Source organism: Hippocampus guttulatus, chromosome 16 (assembly GCF_054856545.1).
Source record: "Hippocampus guttulatus isolate MCC_2025c chromosome 16, RoL_Hgut_1.0, whole genome shotgun sequence".
Classification (NCBI taxonomy): domain Eukaryota; kingdom Metazoa; phylum Chordata; class Actinopteri; order Syngnathiformes; family Syngnathidae; genus Hippocampus; species Hippocampus guttulatus.
The window spans coordinates 10345190-10369103 of record NC_141276.1 but is presented as its reverse complement, the minus strand read 5'-3'; the positions used below and the strand labels follow the sequence as shown (position 1 = coordinate 10369103).

General features: G+C 44.2%; 1 protein-coding gene across 11 annotated transcripts in view; it reads right to left on the bottom strand.

Moving 5' to 3' along the window:
• The window catches only part of LOC147193054 (RNA binding protein fox-1 homolog 3-like), a 315236-nt gene that overhangs the window by 20260 nt on the left and 271062 nt on the right, over positions 1–23914 (bottom strand). For 9 of the 11 annotated variants that reach the window (XM_086132040.1, XM_086132039.1, XM_086132033.1 and 6 more), the window contains 5 exons: positions 12526–12654; positions 9425–9478; positions 6388–6480; positions 5476–5536; positions 4927–4980 (listed from right to left, as the gene is read on the bottom strand). In XM_086132040.1, the coding sequence (XP_085988166.1) occupies positions 4927–4980; positions 5476–5536; positions 6388–6480; positions 9425–9478; positions 12526–12654 (391 nt within the window). Of the gene's footprint in view, positions 1–4926; positions 4981–5475; positions 5537–6387; positions 6481–8027; positions 8327–9424; positions 9479–12525; positions 12655–23914 lie in introns of those variants that run through there. The other 2 variants (XM_086132036.1, XM_086132042.1) reach the window with 2 other exon arrangements.

Here is a 23914-nt window from a genome sequence, read left to right as displayed (position 1 = left end):
CTACTGCTAACACGGGCTCAGCTCTGTGTAGTACTCCAGGAAGGTTTGTTAATCAGTTCAAACTCTACATAAAATACACATTACCTGTGTTAGCGGGTCTGCACATACATTAGCGTGTCATTTGGTTCGGGCGACACTGACACATTAGTGCCCCAGCTAGTAAGCCGATTGATGCTCAGCTCGATGGTGTATTAGTTTAGTGAGATTTGGTCAGAGGCGAGCCAGTGCTAACCTATCTTAGCTCGAAGACTTTATTACCTTTGACAATTGTTGTTTGCTTGTTAGCAGTTTGCTGAGGCTATACCCACACATTAACATCTTGGCTAACAAATAGGTGATTTCTCACCTCAACATTCCATTCGTTCAGCAAAATTGGATCAGATGAGCACTAACGCTAATGCTAACACTGCTTCAGCTCTGTGAGATTTTCTTGTGCGTGGCAATCATGTTGCTTACTTCTGTGTTCTTAGGGTTCTGTGAAAGCTGCTTCATTGCACAAATACTTGCATCTCATTTCTTCTGGCCCACGGCCACATGTTAGCAAGCGGGCTAACACACTACAAGTAGCCTGTGTTGATTTATGCCAACCCGTATGCAGATTTGGTCTTGTGAGCATTTGTAAACGTGGTTCGAAACTGGTTGTTGTTCTTTTATGTATTTGTTTACATTGGTATGCGACACCCGTACGCTGATGTATGCGAAGGTAAACTCATAACGAGCCGGCGATAGGCTACGCTGCCTCAATAATAAGCCATAAATCACGGCGCTGACACACCTCGCTAGGCAACAACGGCCTGCATGGACGCAGCATTGAGGCTGAAGTCAAAGATTCTTTGGGAACAAAGCAAGGAGGAAAGGACTGTACAGGTATTGTAAAGAAAAATTGTAATTCTTTTTTTTTAAACAACTTGCCATATTAAAAGTTCAAAGCCGAAATATAGTCTAAACTATGATCCTCAAACACCTTTATATAATTTCAAATTGACAAACTTAAATCGCTTACAGATGATTATATACCGTAAATAAGTATTGCCATTTTGATTCCAATTCCTTTACTAATTGGCAGTGGGATTACAATGTTTCACTGCCTAGTAGTGAGCCTTGTGGTGCCCCGCTGAACTTAAGTATCAATCCCTGGCTTTATAAAGATAGGTGTATTAGAGCAAATTGTCATTTAATTAAAAAGTGAGTACCACCAACCCTCAACTGCTGCCAATAGTTCCCCGGTCCTTTCGTTGCATTATCGTGAGACGTTTACCATTTGGCTACAATTTTACTTACATCCTACAAAAAAAAAAACAACAAAAATAAACAAAAACAAAAAAAAAGTCGGTGAGAGTTGTCAGTATGAGATCTACGGGTAGGCTGGCAATGTTTTATGGGCTTGATGCGATTAATCTGCCCTGGGGACCTCGAACAGCTTCATCTCATCAAGCGTTAAGACGCTTAATTAGCCCCCAAACGTACAGTCCGACAATGAGAGGATCTGTCCACGTTCATAGAAGATGCCAATTAGCCTTCTCTTCTATTCCTCGGGATAAAAGGCAAGTCAGAGGGGAAGCTGTCCGTGGTCCTGAAAGAGAACCAGCAGAACCACGGACAGCTTCCGGTTTGAAACTAAACCGAAATGGCTTCAAACTAAAATGGATGATTTCTTGTTGGATTTTGGACACGGCTCCTTGAGAGTTTTTTGGGGAATTCTTGTCATGATGAACGTGTTGTGTGGTCTTGATGTTTTCCAACTTGCCAGGAGGCAAGTCTGAGGAATTTGACCCACAAGGGCTGCTTCAGACCAAAATATCTGACTTCCTGTTCAATTTTGCGTCCATGAGACTTTTTGTGCACATGAACATGTCGAGCCAATTTTGGGTTGATGATTCATACTAGAGCCAGGGGCTGATTTTATTTTATTTCTTTTATTTTCCAAGGCGCAAGACAAGAATTTCACCAAAATGTTCAACTTCCTGTTCAATTTTGGACATGGTTCCTTGAGACTTTTTCCATGTGTCTTATCATGTTAAAGACGTCTACCCGATTTTGTGTTAATGGGTGAAACTGTTGTCAGAGTCAGACTTGTTTATTTATTTTTTTACTTTCCAGAAATTGAGACTCAATAATATTGCCGAAAAGGGCCATTTCAAAGCGACGTGTCTGACTTCTTTTTCAGTTTTGGATGTGAGTCCTTGAGACATTTTTGTGTCTTTTCATGATGAACATGTTGATGTGTAAAACTGAGGTCGGGGGCTGATTTTGTTCTGGGGCAAGACAGGAATTTGTCAAAAATGGCCACATCAAAGCAAAAATGCTGAATTCCTTGTCAATTTTGGATACAGGTCTTTTGACTTTTTTTTCGTACATCTTGTCATTGCAAACACATCCACCCAAAGTTTGTGTCGACTGTTAAAACTTGTGTCAGGGTCTGATTGATTTTTTTTCCCCCCCGGAAACTTTCCAGGGGGCACCAGCGAGGGCTACTCGTAGCGGGCGGAAGCGGTCGCGACACTGTCATCCGTCATTCTGGCGAATGTTTTTGAGCACAATCAACGTGTAGATGCGGCGCGGGCCGACGAATGGAGACGAAGTGTGCTGTCAGCCGATCGCGATTTATGGCCCCCAATTTGGGCGATCTCCCGCACGGAAATGAGTGCAGATAAAGCGTGATTAATCGCCATTGACGCCCCCGCAGACATGCCCCAAAACTGCATCCGACGCACGTTTTTTTTTTTTCCCCCCCTCCCCCGGGAGGCAGATTCCAGCAGCGCGGTGCTTTCACTTGAACCTTGTAAAAAGCAGCTTTGTCTTTTTTCTGCAGCGTCCACCCTGGCTGGAGGAGTCCAGACCACTTGAAACATGATGCACCCATAAATCAGACGGCCCCGCCCGGCTGCAGTGGAGGAGCGCACTCTTGCTGATTTATGACATCCTTTGTGTTTGTGTGCGAGCGTGTATACGTGTGTGTATGTGTACGCGCGCGAGAATGTGCGTTTGATGCTGTGTCAACGGCCACTTCATTAGGTACCCGGTCCAATCACATCCAATAGAAGAGCTTCATCCTCTACGGTTTTAAAGGCCACTCTAATGATTTACAAGCTCTCCTCCACTAAATGTGAGCACTTGGAGCTGGAGATAGCCACTTATTGCGTCACCGTAGTTAAAGACATCTTGTGTTTTATGAGCACGCTTGCAACTCAAAACATTCGCATCTCAGATCTTCTTTGCCCACCGGTATGAACGGAAATGATGTTCATCTCATCTAGCCTCCCCAAAAATCGCAACAAAAATGTTAATCATAACATAAGTTTCTTAATAATAATAGCACTCTATAATATTTAAATAAATCAATAGATTGACGAAAGCATATGGTAAATAGATGATTAAATATGATAAATGGTGAATTAAGAATTCTCCTTCTGGTGTGCGCAACCTGGGCGGCTGTATAATTCAAGCCGAGCATTTCCAAATTACTGCAAGTGACTTAGTAATATTAGTCATTCTTTGCAGAGGATGAAGAAGGTATGACATTGAGATGTTTTTGGTTGTCTGCCTACATGTGTTGACGGGTTGTCTTCAACTATCTGTTGCTTATAGCATGGTAACACTGCCACAGAGATGCTATTTATTATCTCTCCAACAGCGTTTCCCATTGTGTGCTAGCATTAAGCTAGGAGTTTGTTGAAATACAAAACCTGTCACTCACGTCTTTTGTCTTTGTTTTTTGCACATACAGTGGGCAAGTGTCAGTGTACCGAATGAATTGCCCACTGTTTGCGTGTAATTGTGAGGGTGGGACAGGTGAGGGCGGACCCGGGCGACCGCGACGGGGCCATAAAAATGAGGGACGAGCACTCGGTTCCGTCACGCCGCCTTATTTAGCGTGAGAGCGTAAAGCTTCGGAGGGAACCGACACATTTTAGTCTAATGAGCGGGAATGAGAGACACTCGTTAAAAAGCACCGCTGCCGCCACATGCTCAGCACTTCCTGCAAATGAAGGCGGCATTCGGCCCTCATTAAAATGCAAAAGGCTTCATCTGATGCGCACTTGCAAAGATGGCGGCGGCGGAAAGGCCCAATGAGCTCATCCTGCGCAAATGCCGGCGCCTTCTGCCAACGACGTCGCTCACCGCATCTTTCGCCTTCTTTAAAAAAAAAAAAAAGAAAGAAGCAATCTGCCGCTCTTGGCTTGGTTGCAGGTTTATTATGTTAGGGTTTCAAATAGGATTAGGGCTTCGGGTTTGGGTTGCGAATTACAGTTTCAAGCCTTTATTGGGGTATTAAGTAAAGGTTTGGGGTCCAAATTGGGTCCGGACTTCAAATTCCAGTTGCAAAAAGGCCTTCAAGCCTGGATTCGGGCTTTAAAAAAAGATTAGGGTTTCCAATTCAGGTTACAGGCCTGGGTTAGGATTTCAAATGACAGGGCCAAGATTTTGGGTCAAGGTTTGGTTAAAAAAAAAAGGCTTAGGCCTTTTGGTGAGATTTTTTGATTTGGTTTCTTCGTTAGAATTTCAAATTAGGGCTTCAAGCCTTGATTAGCGTGTGGATCGGGTTTGGCGCTTATTTGCTGGCAAGCTTTAAATTGATGCGCTGGATGGGGGGTGGGGGATAGGGTTTTCCCCTGCACCCCCCCCCCCCCCCCCCAGCCCCTCCTTCTTGGTCTCCCTGGCGGTCCAAACGAAATAACGAAATCTTGATGTGGATCTCTCTCGTCGGCTTGCCAGGTAAAAGTCAATCTTGGACTGCGGGCAAATCCGCCGGCACGCGCTCGTCGTGTCATCCGATAACACCAGTGAGAGTGTTATCGGAGGGGCAAACAAAGTGGCGGCAGAAAATCGGAAGCGGCCGGGGGTGGTCCGCCCGCCGCTGATCGGGCCGCATTTGGCGTCGGAGGCGAGATTGATGGCAAATTGCAAGCGAGTGAGTGGACTTACCGGCGTAGAGCTCGGGACCGTAGACGGCGCCCACCACCGGGTTCAACTTCCAACCTGCGTGCAAAAAGAAAAACACAACTTTGACAAAAGACACATTCCATTCGATCATCTCGACCAAAAGTTGACTGCATTAGGGTTGCAAACAAAGGGGTTCGGTTTTCAAGCCTTGCTTTAGGGGCAACATTTGATATTACCGTTTTGAGATTTGGATTATGGTTTTGTACAAAGGTTAGGCTTTTAAAACTTGGATGAAGGCTTCAAATGCTTTCAGGATTCAGGTTTCTAGCTAAGGGTTTAAGACTTTCAAATAATGGTTAGGGCTTCAAATTCGACGACGAAGGCTTGGATTGGGGTTTCAAATTTGGGTTAAAAACAAGGGTTAGAGTTTTGATTTCGGGTGTTACAACCGGTATTCATTTTTCAAGTCAGGCGGAGGGTTTTGAATTAAGAGTCTCAAATTAGGGTTTGAAATGTGTGGTTAGGGTTGGGGTTTTAAATATGGATTAGGGTTTAAAATGAGAGTTTAATGTCGAGCGTATCGAGACTGACCGTTGGTGTAGGGGTTGGCCACTTTCTTGTTGGTCATTACTCGCGCTGTGGCGTTGTTCACCTGAACCGCAACAACAACACAACACACGATATCATTGGCGGGAAAACAACATCAAGAAAAAAAAAATTGGCCACATGCAAAAAAACGACGTGTGAGCATGCAGGCGGGAAAAAACGCGACAAGCACAAAGCCGATCAGGGCGGGCAAAAGCACCCCACCGACAAAACCGCGCTCAACACTTCCAACATTGACATCTTTTCTTACTGAAAATTTGATTCATCTAAACATTTTTTGCATTTATTTCTGATATGTTTGCTTGTCAATATTTTTGATGCAGATTTTGAATGTTGGGGTTAATTTTGCCTTTTTATTCTACTAAACATGCATGAAACAGTTTATAAATTTTTTAATTGGTAACATTGCAAAAATGAACACAAATTATTATTTCATTAAATGTAAGACATTTTATTTTGTTGGAAATAATGAAAGAAAAAATTGTAAATCAAACAACCTTCCATGTGCCTGAATTTTTGAAAAAATTGAATGATAGCTAAAAAAAATTAAGTCAATTTTAAAGAACATTTTAACCATTTCATGTTTTTTTTTCAATCTTATCTACAAGACCTGCTCCCGCTGTGCAATTGAAGGATTAAAAAAACAAAAAACAAAACAAACAAACTTTTTGAGAAGCAAAGTTTGCCCAACCCTGATCAGGATGCACAAAACCAAAACAAAAATGACACAAACTGCAAACGTGCTTTTGACTGGCGACGGCTTTTGCCGCCACGACCCAACAAGTTGGCGCCTGACGGCAGAGAGCATGCACTCGCCATGCACGCCGCCATCATCATCATCATCAGGATGCTGTCGTGCTGCGAGGAACAAGATGCGTGAAGAAAAAGAGAAAGCACCTCGATCTTGCGTCCCTCTACGATTGTACCGTTTAGTTTCTCCCGTGCGCGGTCGGCGTCCATGCTCGTTTCGAAGGTTACAAAGCCGAAGCCCTGAAGACGGCGACGGCAACGGAGGCCGGCAGAAAGAAGACACAGAAAAAGAGAAGGTGAGCGGCCACGGTGGCAAGTTGGCAGATTCATTAGCAGCAGTTAGCGGAAAGCAAAACACGGGAAAAGAGGACCCGGCTGACAAAGCGGGTCCGGCTCGGCCCAATTAAAGAGGCGGAATGTCAGGAAAACAGGCGTCTCGCTCGGGTAATTAACGACACGGCGAAAAAAGAAGAAGAAGAAGAAGAAGACGTTTAGTAGCGTTAGCTGTAAACATCGTGGCGCTGGTGGAGGTGTTGTGCTAATTAACGTCAGTTGAAAGTCAGCAAGGTGATGTTTGCGTTGGGCGTCGCAACTCACTTGGAGGTTTGGACTTTTGGCTTTTCTGCCCGATCGAAAAACTTTAGCTACACACGAGGATGGAAACTGGGAATAGTCACAGTTTAGTGTCAAACATTTCGTGTCTGCACTACCCAGACACAAAAACACTTCACTGCTGTGATGTTTTTGTAAAAACTACACACACACAGACACTACCGAAGCACTCACATTTGGCAATTTTGTGTCATCTGTTAGTGTAGTGGACGGCACGGCGGACGACCGGTTAGCGCGTCCGCCTCGCAGTCGATTCCGGGCTCCGGCCTTCCTGCGTGGTGTTTATGTTCTCCCCCGTGCCTGCGTGGGTTTTTCTCCGGTTTCCTCCCGCATTCCAAAAGCATGCACGCTAGGTTGATCGAACGCACCAAATTGTCCCTAGGTGTGATTGTGAGCGCGAACGATTGTTTGTCGATGCGTGCCCTGCCACTGGCTGGCATCAGGGTGTCCCCCACCGACTGACCGAAGGCGGCTTGGAAAGGCTCCAGCACGCCCCCTCGTGAGGATAAAGCGGTTCGGATCATGGATGGATGGATGTTTGTTTAACTTCAATTTTTTTTTTTTTTCGGAGGCGACTGCGGGTTGCGTAACTGTCACTGGGGTGACTTATGTTGCGGGCTCGGCACCTGGGCCCACTTGTCAAGTATCGGGCTGGACTAGCAAAGGCCGTTGCTGGACTCCACACGGTCCACATTTGGAGCATCTCATTGCATTGACAGTACAAAACCAAAACTTTTTTTCTTCCATCCTTCCTTTGCTGGAACAACTTTTTTTTTTTGCCATTCTTCCTTCGTTGCAACCTTGCTTCCTTCATTCCCTTCAACTTCTCCTTCCTCGCCTCCATAACCGTCGGACGTACGTTTCACTCCATCCATCCTTTCTTCTTCCTTTTCCTTTCTTCTTTACTTCTGTAGTTCCTTTCCTGTCTTTCTTCCCTCACACCCACTTTTTTTTTTTCATGCATCGACATTCTTTCATCAGTCATTGAAACCTGCTACTCTGCCGTTCTTCATTTTTGACCTCTTTCCTGATGTCTTTTCTTTCTTAACCCCACTCCTTCCTTCCGTCAAACCCGTTTTTCGATTTCTCATTCTTCCTTCGCGGCAAACAGCTTTTCTTCCTGTCTGCTTGATAATTATTTTTTTTCTTTGAATGGTTTGCCAATATTCATGACACCATTTTATTTTATTTTATTTTTTTGCATATCCTGCCCTGGACAAACTCATTGATGTTGTGTGATCATTTGCGGAGAAGGTATATAAAATACATAAGTGCGAAATGGCGAATGCCGTGATGTGCTTCCAGTCGACCTGAGCGGCCATCGGCACCATCGAGCATAAATCATGCCGGCCTGTTCTCGGGGGAGATAAAGAAATGCATTCCAAAAAAAAAAAAGGAACTGAGGGCAGAATTAATCCTTTGGACATCCACCCGACTGTCGTTATCCCCTCCATCTTATTTTCCACTTTCTCGCCTGCCTCACACACACGCATGCACACACAGAAAGGAATAATTAGCTTACAACAGGCTCAAGCCGAGCGTCCATTTTTCAAAGCAGACAAACATATTGAATGCAAATGGCTTCATAGGAAATAGATTGTTTATTAATGTCCCGCTAGCTTCATTATAGAAGCGAGCGAGGCATGCTGGGTAATGGGCTTTGGAGGGCACCGGCCATTAACAAAAAAAAAAAAAGAAAAAAAAAGAAAATGGTTATGCCGGCTTGATGTTGGCACTCGGGACAAGGTTGCGCCTTCCCTGAGGAAGCTGTGCAGGGACAAAGGTATTGGGACACCTCCAGGAAGGGAAACACAAGGAAAGCTTGTGGCGCTCAGCGCTTTTTGTAGTTGAATGTCAGCCTTTCCCTTTGGGAGCACATTGGAATGGCAAAAGAATGCACGAGACAAAGTCAAGTGAGTCCACGACAAACTCGTTTGCCAAAAACAGACAAACAAAAAAAACTAACAAAAAAAACCATAACACCACATTTTTTTTCTTTTTCTTTTTTTGTTTGTTTTTGGGGTTTTTTTTGCAAATATATCACATTTGATGGTTAACCAATGAACCTTTCTGACTCAATATATCATTGTTGTATCAAAGAATAGGAATGGTAGGAGATGCTGTTTTGGGCAATTTGGTCAGAAATCCGTCATGGGAAACAAAAACTTTTGTGAAAATGTATATTACTTGTGGGGATTGTTGAGCATTTATGGTTCAAAATACAACTTTTTGTGAACAAATATAAGGTTTGAATAGAAAAATATTGCAGTTCTTTGGGACCGCACACTTCTTCCATACAACCCAAATATACAATTCCCGGGTTAAAATATTCCTTTTTTTTGGTTGCATTTTTCTGCACCGACAATTGCACTTTTGTGGACAAATGTACCATTTTGTGTCAAAGAATCGCATTGGTGGGGGGCAAAAGGCAATTTTTATGGTCAACAATTGCCTTTTTTTTCTGTCCAAGCTGAAGTCACAGAGTGAGCGAGCGAGTTTGGAGCCAGGAACACGAAACAACACACTAGCGCAGAAGGAGGCCATGAAGCAGCTGGCGTTGCGGCCGACTCACCTTGGATCCTCGCTCGTTAAAGATAATCTCCACGTCTAAGATCTTTCCAAATTGCTGCGGAAGAGAAAAAAGGGGAGAGGCATTAAAATGTGGAAGGAATTATGAACAGTTCCAAACGGCGGTTGGTGTTTGCACAAAAAAAAAAAACACAAACAAAAAAACGTCATGCTTCTATTATAAAGCAACAAAAACAAAAACAAAAAAAAAATCGGACAAAAAAAAGCCTACTAGAAGAGTTGAACTTGATTTTTAATATGTATTTTTTGTTATGAACCCCAAGTGTTAACCAGGAAGATGTTTGATGGTGTCTTTGTCTTCGCCATTTGCAGTGCTTTTGTCTCGCCCCTTATTGGATGTTTTTTGTGCTCCTTATTTCCCCCCCGTGAGTTCTTTTCTTCCTTGTTTGTACTTTTGTGTGTTTGTACTTTGCCGGTTGCTAATCTGCCTACTTGTCAGTAGCACTTTATCTTGATTAGCCTTTTATTCTTATACTTTGTCCAATGTTATTTTCCCCGACTTGTCAGTCGCGCTTTTTTTTCACAAATTTTTCATTTTGTGCACTTCCTCATCCATACCGCCTTCTCTTTGTACTTTAATGGACGAAAGACTTGAGAGTTAGTCCTCCTGCGCTTTGTCTGATTTGAGGTCTAAGCAAGTCAGATCTCGTGAATCAAGGCCAAGTCTCAATTTTGGCTCAACCCCAAGTGCTAAAACCATGAGAGTTTGTAATTCAAAACACATTTTGGTACATTTGTCAAAACTGTCAGAAAGACGTGACGCTAGTATATAAGTTAAAAAAAAAAAACAGCATCCCTCTCTGGCCCATCCTGTGCCTTTAATTTAATTTGCAAGAAAGCACCTCGTCCTTGCCTAGGGAAAACCAACCAATCAGAGACGGGATTTCAGGAGCTTTGCTGAAACTATGTTGGAATATCCGCCCCTGAAAAATGAAACAGTGTCTTGCTAACACCTGGACATAAAATGAGTAAACAGAAGTAGCGCAACGGGACCTCGGGCAGCTGAGAGGATTCGGAAGTGATGCACAATGAGCAACATTTGTGCTTGACAGGCAGCTCTTTTTGAGTGACATTTCATTGTACAGTCCAAAGAATTACAATGGTAACATTCCATTATGAACAAGCCATGCTAGCAATGTAGCAGCAGTGTGTAACTAACATTAGCTTGTCTCCAGCGCTAATGCTAGCTTAGTATTTTCTTAATGGCAGACAGCTTTCCCTTCTGACTACTAGTCACAACTCCGTACTTTCAAAATGATTTTTAGCCCTCCTCTTCATGCCTGAATCGCATCCGTGCGTATGCGGGTTGCGTGGTGAGTTGTGAGCGTTTGGCTGCACTGCAGCATTTCGGCTTGTTGACTGGAGGATGCAAGTGTTCTTTTTATTCTCCTGAGCCTGCGGCGGACCTCGGATATGTGAAGCGGCCGCTACCTTTTCGAGGGAAACATGTACCTCCCCTACTTCCTCCCCCTTCGCCCCCCACCCCACCCCGCCACTGCTTCATCCTTTTTGTTTGGGCGCTCGCACAGTCAACAGGACCCGGGGCGGCACCCCAGGTGGGCGGGCTTGGGACTCCCGCGCTTCAAGAGGAACCAAAAGAAAGTAAAGTGAGACTTGCTTAAAGGAGAGGAGGGAGCGCCACTTTCAATTGCTGTCTCCGCTTACTTGCTTCAAAGTCATTACGCATGTCAAACGCGCGCCATTTCACACTCCGATTTCCGATGCGATCATTGAAGCGGGATGATAAATTCAAATGCCCATTGCTTGATTTCAAGTGTGTTCCTGTACGTCATTGGGGAGTTGAGGGATACGCGATGTTGAGGTTGGAAGGAAATCCTTTCTAGCTAGGGTGTATATATAAAATATAGATTGATATAAAATAGGATTGATCATGGATGTGACTTGATGTGTTTTATGCAAAGTGTTACAGGACAGAAAATGACACAATTGAGATATTGTTAAAAAAAAAAAGCCGTGACATGAGATGTTATTTTTTTATTTTTATTTTTTTTGTGGCAAGATTCCAGAGATTTGCTTTATGCCTCTGTCTCAAGTTCTATTTTTGAGGGGATGAAAAGGTACACATGAGATTGAAATATTATTTTTGGGGGCAAAAGTTGGTTTTTGTCAGTAAAGTTGTTGTACATTAAAGATAAAATCTTTTTTTTTTTTAAAACAAATTGAGTAGTATGAAAATCTTTTTAGGTGGAAAAAGGAGTGTGATTAATAACAAAAATAATAATTGTTGTTATTTCGTCATCATGACAATCGTAATACTAAGAGATTAAAACTGACATTATTTTTAGAGAGAATTAAAAGAAAAAGTTTCTTTCTAGGAAAAAGAAATTGGGGTATTTTGCACAATTTTTCCTGACGAGATTCCACCTTGAATGTATGAAAGGCAAGCGAGCATCACAAAGCAAATCTGGTACTTACAAAAAGCCACAATATAGGCAGTGGAAAAAGCCAGCATTTCCAAAGCCCAATGTAAGTTTTTTTTCTTGTCGTTTTGTTTTTTTGTGAGCAAATTATGCATTTCTGGAGGTGGGTAGCGATCAATTTTCCCTCCGAGCTAATTACGGAGGCCCTTTCAGAGGACCCACTAAAGTTGTCGCGAGAGAGGGCCAGGCTGTCGAGTATTTACGGCACAACGCCGCAGACGGGGCCTTGGCCCGGGCCCGGGCCCGACGCCGTCTTTGCCGGCGCATCTGGCCACTCAATGTCCAATTAGCTCATCGCGCTTAATGTCCATTTTTGGCTCCATTTGGAGCTGTCAGATGTTGGCGTTCTATTCTTCTAACGGCGTTTATCCAGGCGTGAGACGCTTTGCCTTATTAGCGGCCGGACAGATGGACACCGAGCTGGTCGGATGTGAAAGGAAACCTGCACCAGCAGACAGACTTTTATTCTTCCTTTAAAAAAAAAAAAATCACCTTACAATCAAGTTCTACTCGCTTGATTCTCATCACGATTGATTTTTTTTTTACACACTTAGTGGAGGCTAAAATTGATTTTGTGATGTCGTAGTGACCTGAGGTGGCAGCGTGGTCCGGGTCATTGTGATGTTCCAAGGTCCCTACTCACCCCAAACATTTGCCTCAGGTCGGGGTCCCGGAAGCGGAAGGGAATGTTGGACACGTGTAACCGTTTGGGCTGCTGCTTCTCCGACGAGTCTGAGTGCTGCGAGGCGTCCGTTTGCGTCACGTCGTCTGTCTGCCAGGGGATCGAAACAAGGCACGATGCTCATTAGCCACCGTGCTACACTTTAGCAGACGTTCTCAAACTTTTTAGGATCTACCGACCCCTTTCATCAAGTTAATTTTTCCAAGGAGCCCCTCACAATCCCAATGCCAGTTAAACAACCTTGTGTAAACCCAGCTTTTTATTTCTTTATTTATTTTTAGAAAAATAAGTACACTTATGAGAATAGTCATATATCTTTACAACAGCAGACAATGTTTGAAAAAAAGAAGAAAATAAAAGAAAAAGAAAAAAAAGCACCAATTGTCCAATTTTTTTTTAGGAAAAAAAGTTGAAATGACCAAAAGGGTATTTTTTTCCCAAGACCAAAATCTTGCTCTTTACAAGAACAAAAGACATTTAAAATTGTTTCAAAGAAGTCACAATATTACAAACAAATTTATATATTTATCTAAAAACAATTTTAAGTTGTAAGACTAGAGTGGTATTTTTTTCTGGTAAATTAAAGATAAAATCAAAATTAAGCAAGGGAATAAATTCCTGTTTTATTGAAATTTTTGTTAAAATTATTCTGCAAAAGATGTCTTTATCCCTACAAAATACAGGATGACACTAATCAGTTTGTTTTGTTGGTTGCCAGACGTAAGTAAGCACTTTTATGACATTTCTTCCAAATTATTTTGCGGAACCACCAAAATCCAGCTGGCAGCCCCGCCTAGTTGAAGAAGCGTTGCTTTCCCTGCGTCAGTCATTTCCCAATCCAGCGAGAACGGCGAGGCGATAAACAGCCGATGAGTTATAATGTCAACGTGGAGCTTGCCCGTCACAAATCCGCGTATTAATCTCTCGCGTTTAGCTCTTGAGCTCGGCGCAAGATTGAAGGCGCTGACAAAAAGCCGCGGATATAGATCCCACGGCGGCCTGACGCGCCGAGACCGGAGACATTAGCGACGTTGTTGGCACGCGAGGGGACCCCGAGCCCGAAGCGTTGTTGTTTCCATCATTATGCGAATGCCATTCTGACATTTCGATATAAACGACATGTCGGCCACAGCTGACAAATCCCGCTCGTTCCCCACCATGACAGCGCTGATGGATGTCTGCCGGTGTTCAGGTGGATGTGCTTTCACAGTATTTTTACGCTTGGCTTTTTATTTTTTCGGGGAAGAAACTCACTGGGCAAATCTTTTGGGATTTACACATTTACACCAGTATCTTGACTTGCAAGTGCCCCAGCTTGAGAGTTTAACCGGCGACACCCCGCAATTTTTTCAGAATGACCAAATGCATCCCACCCGCTGTCAACGTTGCATCTAAAAAGTTGTAAAGCAAGAAAAAATTGCCCCTGCTGTCTCACCAATCCAATAATTGCACGTCAGTCATCTCATTGGCCACACAAACGGTCACAACAAGCTTACTGAACAACCGAACGCACACCTCCTTTCATCGCCAGTCCTTTGACGACAGCCAAGCTACTGTTAGCACCAATCTTGATAAGTTCGCCAAATAGATCGTACCTCGCCTCGTCGTAAAAGTGAGCAAGCTAATCACAGTCCACTCGAAATTCACAGAACAACGACCGAACCACTGTCTAGAATTTTCAAAAAAAAAACAATAGCTGGTACCCTTTATTCTTTAACTTTGCCACACAAAACCCATCAAAAAGTTCAAATCACTAATCGCACCCCAGTTGTCCACAAGAATGACAAACAACTGATTGCACAACCGTCTCCAAGGTACCATACTTGACCTTGCCTTGCCAACGGGAAACCTAACGAGGACGGAATTGGGCGCAGAAAAGTCAATTCTGCTTTGATCATTAAAACTCATTCACTCCCAAAGACGTTTTTAAACGTCTTTTCAGACTCGGTCCAGGATTGCTAGTACTGATTGAGTTAAACTGGGAAAGTTAAAAAATAAAAACGATGGCCTGTCTTTTGGATAAGATCACCAAGTCTGAAAAAAATGCTTGACCCTTGTGAACATGGCGGATATCTGGATATGCGACCATTAAGAGCAGCTTGTGATTGATCTTAGTGCTCGTCACGATAAATCTACAAAGAGTCACACAAAAGGGAGAAAAGATGATTTAAATTTAGAAGTACAAGTGATAACAATGTACCTACACACACACACACACACACACACGACTAAATACTACTACGACTACATACCGTGCAAATAGTTTGTAGTTTGTCAAACGTTATTTTGCCATCAAAATGTCATTTTCATTGTTGTTGGTGGTATTTTATAGACGAAAAAGACGATTCATATGTTTGAGGCGTCACTAAAGCAAAACTTGCAGCAAAGTCACTGTTGTGCATGAAATAACTTTTCACAAAATAGGTGAGTTGGGTGAAAATAACCCATATTCTACTGCTGGTTATTTAAAAAAATTGAATAAGCGCTTAATGGTGAAAGAAGAGAGTGTAATCTTTCATTTGGTAGTTTCTGTGTTGAAGTTGTCCTAAAGCAATATTCTGTGAGCCTTGAAAAATCAGTCAGAATGCTCTAAAAAAAATTTTTAATGGCTGGCGCTGAAAGAGTTAAACTTGTTTGGCCTAATATGTGATCGCTCCCCCATTTCGTAGCTTTCCGAATGTGCCTACCACTGACAAATTTTCAAAACAACTGTTCCTAGCCCTCCATTGAAAAGTCAGCAGAACAACCGACGGCACCTCTCCTTGACAACTCTGCTGAGGAAATACTTTTGGAACTCGCCAAAACGAGACACCGTTAAGAGAGTCATTTGCAACCTATCCACAACTTAGCCGGACTTGATGTCCTTTCAACTTCCTGTTTCAAGCATTTTCCTGTTTCGAGCATTGCATACTAAAGCTGCAACGTGTCAACTAGGTGGTGACTTTCTAGTGTTTCTTTTCAATCCAATTACTGTCTTTCCATAAATTCATTTGCTCCCATGACTCATTTTGACTTTCCATTTAGATCTTCCTCTATTGTGGGCGGTGTGAAAAGTGCAAAGGTGCCCACCTAATGAGCCTGTGAAAGCTTCACCTTGGGAGGGAGAACAAAACTAAAAACACAGGCTGCTAATTAGCAGAGCATTTGCAATTATAGCTCTTAGGTGACTTAACGAGGACCCCCCTTTTTTTTCACGATAAGACGATGACGAGATAAACGTGGCTCTTTAATGACTAAAATATGACGTGACGGATCAGAGTTTTCGTTGATGAGACGGGACGAAATTGTTAGCGCGTGGTCTGTCAGATGTTCAAAATGTACGACATCTCTTCCTATTGTACGTATAATCTATTTGTCAAAAAATAGCAGCAATGCTGCTGCAACCTATCCTTGTTTGTTCACGCCCACCAGCACAACACAACACGGCGGTAATGGTAAATGATAAATATTGGATTTTTAAAAATTCAAAACAGGAAAACGCATTACATGGATTCAAAATAAAGTACAAAGGTCTAGAGGAAGAATACTACAGTGAAACTCCTCTACATCGAAACCTACATGGGCAAAAATACCCCCTATTGTGAAAAAATCTTCATGCCATTCCCACTTTCCTGCCCCCCATACAACGAAAAAAAACCCCGTTGCGTTATACGAAATCTTTTTCTCTGCTCTTGCCTCGCGACGAGATTGTGTGTGTTTGTGTGTGTTTACATCTGAGATTAAATTTGCTACAGTGAAAACCCCCCTGTTGTGAAAAAATTCTTGCTACAAACATGATTTCGTTGTAGAGGAGTTTTACTGTATTCATTTTACAAAATATACAGATACAAGTTACAATTCCCCTAATCAAGAACTGACATGCTGGAGTTATGTTTAATTTGTGTTAGGATTATGAGCAGGTCCATAGAGAAAAAATTTGACGGAGCAAAAAAGTTTCAGAAACCCTCAAACCAGGGCCGCTCATCAGATAGCATCTTGAGGAGCTAGTTGAAAGCGTCGCACACTGAAGACAAACCGCAAAGCCTTGCGGGAGACCCTTGTGTGAAATGGAAGTGACACACCGTGGCCTCTCCGTGATCCATTTCCAAGCGTGGCGCAAAATGTGCTTTGCGATGTATTCAATCAAATTTATCGTGACAATATCATCGTTATCATGCCAATGGTGATGATGATCTCCCTTATTATTCTCATTATCATAATCACAATCTCCACGCCGATGGCTGTCATTTATTTGCCGTTTATGGCCCCATTTCGAGTCGTCGCCGACATCCATTGTGAACGCTGACAGCGGTTTGATTCAAGGTCCCACTGTGTCACCCCCTCACTGCCAGGTTGGACGCCCCCGCAGGCCAGTGTGAGTGTGCTGAACAAAAGACACCGGAGGGGCCGGAGTGGATTTGTGTGCGAGAGATTCGGCCGACGGGGCTCCCAACTCGGCCGTGGAGGTTAATAGCCTGAGCGGCCGTGTTGGGCTCGGGGCTGACACATTGCAGACAGATGTCGGAGGGTGGCGAGAAACTGGACGCCGCTCCCCCCGCACCCCCCACTAACACCACCACGCCGCAGGTGGATCTGTTTCATTGCTCACACAAGACAGTGTCGACCTTTAGCGGAGCGCCGTGCGAACGCCGTTCTTGGGTGTCTGTTTGATCGCGCCGAGGCACGGTGTTTGCAAACATCCAAATGAAATTCCAGCATCTGTCGCACCAACGACAAGGACACGGAAAGAACGAAGACCACGTTAGGGTACTACGGCGTGTCCATGTAGGCACCTAGGATCTTGGTTGACTGCTTCTTTACGAACTGATGTTCCTGGTGAGGAATCTACCTGGTTGCCATCCCCTCCACTGGCTTGGACCTGGTGTGCTTCCTTACTCAGCCACCTTCCCATCTAGCTATTAACTGGTTGCCATGCCTGGACACCCACAAGCCTGGCTGCCTACCGACATGCCTTCCGTCCCATCCCGCTGTCTGTCTTTTGTCCTGGCCATCGACCCCGCTTCCTGCTCACCTACTTCCCCGACTCCCCTTTTGGTTGCTATCCTCCTTGCATTGCTGCTTGCTGGACACCCATTGGCCTGCCTACCTTCGCATGTAGCTTCTTTGTTTCTTACCTCCCTGATTTCAATTGGTAGCCTGGTTTCCTGCAGTCTTGCCGGTTCGCTGGACCTCGATCAGCCTGCGTCTTTGCCAGTTTGCCATCCTGATTTTACGAGATGCCTGACTTCCGACAGGTTGCGACCTCCTGTGCTCGGTCACAAATGGACAAGCAGCTATCAGCCAACCTTTGTCTCTGACCTCCCTAACTGTTTGGTTTGCATCCTCGCTATCTACCCTCCTGCCCCACCCCCCCTGCCTTACTTGCCCATTAGCTCTCCTCCTCGACTTAGTCACGAATTGGATGTCGATCAGCTTAACTCCCATCTCAATCGCTTGCTCGCCTGCTTACCCATCGACCTAGCAGATGGCCTTCCGGATTTCCTACCTCCCTGACTTCCTTACCCTTTTGATCTCCATCCTCCGCACGAGCCCACCCGTAGACCGGACATCCTCCGGCCCACCTACCTGTTCTCTTGCTTACAATACCCCCCGATCCTCCCTACCCCGCTTGCCTCCCTTTCACGCTTTGCCATGCATAACCCCGCCTTCGCTGACTGACTACCTACCTACCCGCCTCTCTGCCAACCCTGCCATCCTGCTTGAGAAATGGCGTCGTGGCAGAGGAAACTAATGACCTGCGCAGCTCCGCCACGTGAGGCCACCATCAGCGCTACTTTGCTGTCCCGACAGCTGCTGTCACAGGGAAGCAGTGGGAGGAGGAGGAAGAGGGAGGAGGCGGCGGGATGCGGAACGCGGCGTCCGTGCCAACGCGAGCTGTCATCTCCGGCGGCTCGCTGGCTTCCTGTTCCGCCACTTGTCTCAAAAGACTCCCTTCGCTGTTATTTGCAAATCGCCCGCAAAGTGCCGGCCTCAGCACTTTTTCGCCACTCCGTGCAGAGTGGCATTACAAGAGCATAATTGAAACTATCTGATTGGAAAGCAGCCAGTCAGGTACAGTAGATTAGATCTGATTAAAGTGTGTCCGCGCAGAGAGGGAGCTTTAATTTATTCTTTGAAGCTTGCCGCCGCTTCGCTTGTTTGTTTGCTCTTTCGAAAGAAGTCGTATCTCCTGAGGGAAAGTGTCAGGTATGAACTGCAGCACTGAACGGGATGCTAATATGCGCCAGAAGCTACATGAGCCATGGTCTAATGTGACTACAAAACTAACCAGGAAGGCTGCTAATGGCTTCTTGTCGCCACCCGATTGGACGCAACAGATTTCCTGCTTCTGATTTTGAGGTTTTTAAGAGTTAAAAGGGGCTTGTTATGTTCAAGTGGCTTTTTAAATGTACTTCCATCTGATTTCTTGACCACGTTACCTCATTACGATCACGGGTGAGCCGGAACCTTTCCCAGCTGACTTTGGTCAGCAAATCGCAGGGGAAACTATCGACAACACTTGCACTCGAGGCAACTCAGAAATGTGAAGCAGATATATGCACACATGCACTTTTTCAAAGTCTTGCATTCACAACATGGCGTGTCTTGCCCAACCTTTCAATGTGAAATTACCACGTAAATCTTTATTGGCGTGACTATTTCTGAAAATATGTCAGTGAGCGAGCCTTTCTGAATTTTTCAGAGGAGCGACATCTTAATCCAACTAAATTTACAGAAATAAAATAGTCACAAGACACAGTGGCCACAAAGGAAAAGAAGCTGAATACAGTTGACAACACTTAGTGAGATCTCGCTTTGTTGCAACACCCTCGCTGGTTGTCATGGAAATGCAAAGGAAGCTTGAGAGGGGAAAAGTGTTTTCCAAGGACCCCCTTGTACTAATGCGTACCTACAAAACATCACTAAATGGAAAATTAAGAGGAACAAAAGATGTGCCGGCAATGTAAATTTTTTTTCTTCAAAAGAAAATGAAGTCGAATTTTTCAAGACAGAAAAAGTCATACTTGATTACTTGAGAAATGTTTCACCGCAATATTTTGCTGTTAAAGTCAAACGAGGAATTTGGAACCCCCCCCCCCTCCCCCCACAGTTTTATTCATGTCATGATGCACATTTCGTTCCTCTTGTACTCCTGAGACAGAACCGACTCCCCAAAACTGAGTGACTTATGTTGAGTTTGACAAGTGCTCATTCCGTACTTCTGTCCTTTCCGACGGGACAAAGTCAAATAAAGTCACAACCTTTTTTTTTTAATTTGTCCTTGAAAATAACTCAACAAAAGTTTATACTCCATCTTTTGTTTTTAGCCAAGCATCCATCTCCTCCTCCTCCACATCCCGCGTATCCTGTGCTCATTATTTTTATATTTCGGTGACTCATGTCGGGCCATTTTCTTTCGAGCAGTCACAACAAGAAGGTCAGATCAGAGGCTAAATGGACCTTTTCAGCTGCTCTTCTTCAGACCTTCAAGGATTTCTCCATCCGTTTCATAAAGAAATTCGAATCGATGAATTTTCAGCGCGTTCTTTACAAATGTCCACATGGAGCGTCCTTGGCGGCGGAGACGCCGAGATCGACTTTGTGCGTTAGCGACGGAAAACGGCGGATGACACAAACAAAGAGGCAAGGGAGCGCATCGGCTTGGGCGTTGCTGCTTTTTTTTTTCTTGTCCTTTAAAAAAAAAATGTTTTTTGTGTTATCGCAGTCACCCAGAATCCCCTTTGGAGAGTCTTCTCGCCGCGGAAAAATGTGGAATTGAGTGCTGCCCTCACGCCAGCCGCCTTAATTTGTTATCTGAACGCAGAGAGATTACTCATGAAATTCACGCCGACCTCGGACTATTTGAAGCCAGCCAGATAACGAGCCCGCCGCCGCTCGGCCGGGAGCCCCCTACCCCCCCCCCCCCCCCTCTCCCTCTGCGACATCTCCCGGGATTGTCGCACAAGTTACCACCAGCCCCCCACCCGACCCGGTGCAGTGCTTCCCAACCTTTATTGAGCCAGGGCACATGTTAAATGTTAAAAAAAAAAAAATCGCATGGCAAACAAAGGGTCACAAAAGTATATTCAGTGCTACCTTGACTTGCAAGTTTCATTTTCACTGTGACCAAGGTCGTAACTCAATTTACTTGTATATATGTTGAATGTGCGTCTAGTTTTACGATCATAAACTGAAATCCAGTTAGCCAGTTATTCTGTGTGGGAGCGTCTGGGTTGTGAGTTGTGGCCTACAGCAGCTCTTTGGGAGTGTTCTCATTTACTATTTGCGTTTTGTCCAATTCACTAGACGTTGGCTGTGGCTCTCCCTTCTCACATGAGAGGACATTGCAGCACTTAAGGTTTTGAAGGCTTTCACATCACGCAAACAGCGGCGTATCTGAAGTTTGTTCATAATTTGTAATAATGTGTGTTTAAAAAACAACAATAGTTTTGAATAATGGCATAATACAATAGAATGTAAAGAATTTAACCGTTTCTGGAACATTTTTTGCTTCAATTCAATGGACATTGTGCTGCTCCTTCTGGTGTGCATGTCATGTCCACCTGTGGCCAGTATGACACAGACATACGGATATACACGAAGGTGACGGTCCTAATTGCTCAGTAAGGCGCAGTAATATTTTTTGCAGACCATTAAAAAAATAAAAATAAAAATACATATATATATATATATATACATATATATATATATATATATATATATACTGCCTGTGAGTATTGCTATGTAGCCTTCTTCATGTGTTGCTCCACTCTTTGTGTTGTATTCATTGTTTAGCTAGCATTGCTATTAGTTAGCCCCTGTAAGTCGTTTAGCATTGTTTGTTAGCATTAAGCTAAACTGCCCTTTTCTATGGCATCTGCCAAATTGCCGCTTGTTGAGAAGCAAGTTGAGTTCACTGCCGCCAAATAGTGCTTGTATCTCAAATTTTTGTTCGCAAGTCCAAGCCAACAAATGGCCAAATGAGAGCCTGTGTCTCAAAAAAAAACACACAAGTTGGGTAACTCATATCAAGACACCACTTTATAATGTACGGTATATTTGTTCATCTATCTATACGAGCAACATATCGTGAAATGCTCTTTCACTTGATAGCAGAAGGTACAATTAACCCGGGTATCGACCTGTTGCCATTCATAAAAAATCCGGTATACATATACACTGTGTATATACTGGCATAGGTATAAGAAGTGTAATATTTTTTCTTGGCACAGTGGTTGCGGATGGCTAACCTCGAGGTCCGGTTCTGGAGGGCAGATGAGGATATGTGAGTAATGGCGAGCCAGCCAGGGAGGAAAGTAGGGAGGACTCGTTAAAACAAACGTCAGAGAACCTTCTCGCTTCTTTTTAAGTCTAAAAGTCGAAGAGCTGAACAGAGTAAAGTGGCGTCAAGGGAGCAGCAAAGAGGGGAGGTGGTGGTGGGGCGGGGAGGATGGAGAGACGGGGGGTCTCTGTTGAGAATCTGCTCCTTCACTGTGCTTCGGAAATCAAAAGGCGCTCGGGCTCGTGTGGCAGCGGCACCCGAAGCAAACGGGCTGCTCGTGCCATTAAAGCTCCCGCAACTCAGCGGTGGGCGCCACCACGTCACCAGACCCTGAGGATTAGATTCTCTGTTTACACCCCGATAATCCCCCCCCCACCCCACTCATGTGGGTGGATGTGTCGATGGAAGAGGAGGGTGGAGGGGCCGGGGGGGGGCACCACCCCGAGGCTCTTTTCCCGGCAGGGGCGCACATGAATCGCTGCGAGATGGCAAAGGCGAGAGAAGAGACGGACGGCCGGGGATCGGTGAGGCGTCCGGAAGGGGGAGAAGATGAAGATGGAGGAGCAGGGGGCATAGAGGGTAGGGGGCCGCTTCTGTCGGCTTTCAACTGGCTGGTGTAACAGAGCAGTGTAAATCAAACCAAGCCGACAAGGCGCCATGGCTCGACGTGTTAAACTGCATCGTGAGCCGTAAAGGCGTAGATGAGAATAGTGAAGGGATTTGTTGTTGCCAGTTTTGTTTTCGGCATTAGAATTCCGAGATGGCACAAACGCCTTTTGGCGTAGTGGTAGACGGTATGCAATTTTTTTCAGAAGACAAGAACTATTGTACGTTGCACCTTCCAAAAAAGAACACAAGCTGTTACATCGGGACGGGTGTAGATGGGACATGTTTTCATAATCCGAATATTCAGTTTGGAACATAAATCGTTTGTTTCCTAAAAAGAAGACCAATTACATGGTGTTTAACTTTCCTTAAAATTTTAGGTCAGTTTTGGTAACATGATTTTATATTGTGATTTTGCAGCACAGGACATATCCTGTGCTGATATCAACATATCCTTTCCAAAAAATAAAATATTTTGTTGTTTTCGTAACATATTTGTACCCGGATTTTTTGTTGTATGGGAAATGCATCCTTTATTTTCAAAAAAAAACAAAATGACAAAAATTTGTGTTACACTTATCCTAAAAATCAAAAAATATTTAAGTTGTTATTTTGTGTGCCGCATTGGTCGGGGTGTAATGGCATTTATTTGGATTCTCAGCTAGTGGACGCATAGGAAAATACATTGTTTGGTTGAAGATACTGGTTTTAAAATATACATTGTTAAATTCTCTTACGTTGTCAGTTTTACAGTAAAAATCCAGTGGGGTTGACAAATAAACAGCTTGATGCAAGCACGCTGTGCGTCTTCTTTGGAGCACTGCAAAGCGAGCGAGTCTTTTCATTTCCTCAAAGTAATGTTATGATAGCCGAGCATTTTCGCTTAGGAATACTTTAAAAAGGGACTTGATATGTCAAAGCGTGTTTCAATGAGTTTAAAATACAGGAGTAACTATTTAAACAATATTGATATGGTCTCGATGGCAGAATTGTGAGGGGAACTGTAATGAATCCATCGCGATCACTGTAGAATGGGAGCTCTGTATTTCCGTGGCATTAAGTCATTAAGTCAAAGCACCCCACATGTCAAGGTAATTGCGATCCTGAAAGACGGCAACTAATAGCTAACAGTTCGTAGCCGACGTGCATGCGTGTGCGTGTGCGAGTGCGCGTGTGTACGTGCGCCTGACCCAGATAAGGCGGCAGCCAAGCTTCGACCTCTCTCGGCAGGTCTTTTCCCACCTCAAGAGAGACAAGAGTAGCCAGCAGGTCTTAAGGTTCTCATCTCAATCGACGTTACTCTTCTTTCCGCACGCGTTGCTGAGCTTTAGCGGCGTGAAACGTCTCGGCTTTTATCTCCATCTTCCCATCGCCCGGGGTGAGCCGCGGGTCAAAAGTATTTCAAGTAGCGCGAATGCAAATGCAGAATTGAAACTAATTCGCAAACCTGCAAAGGAGGACTGCTTTGTGGAAAGCAGGAGC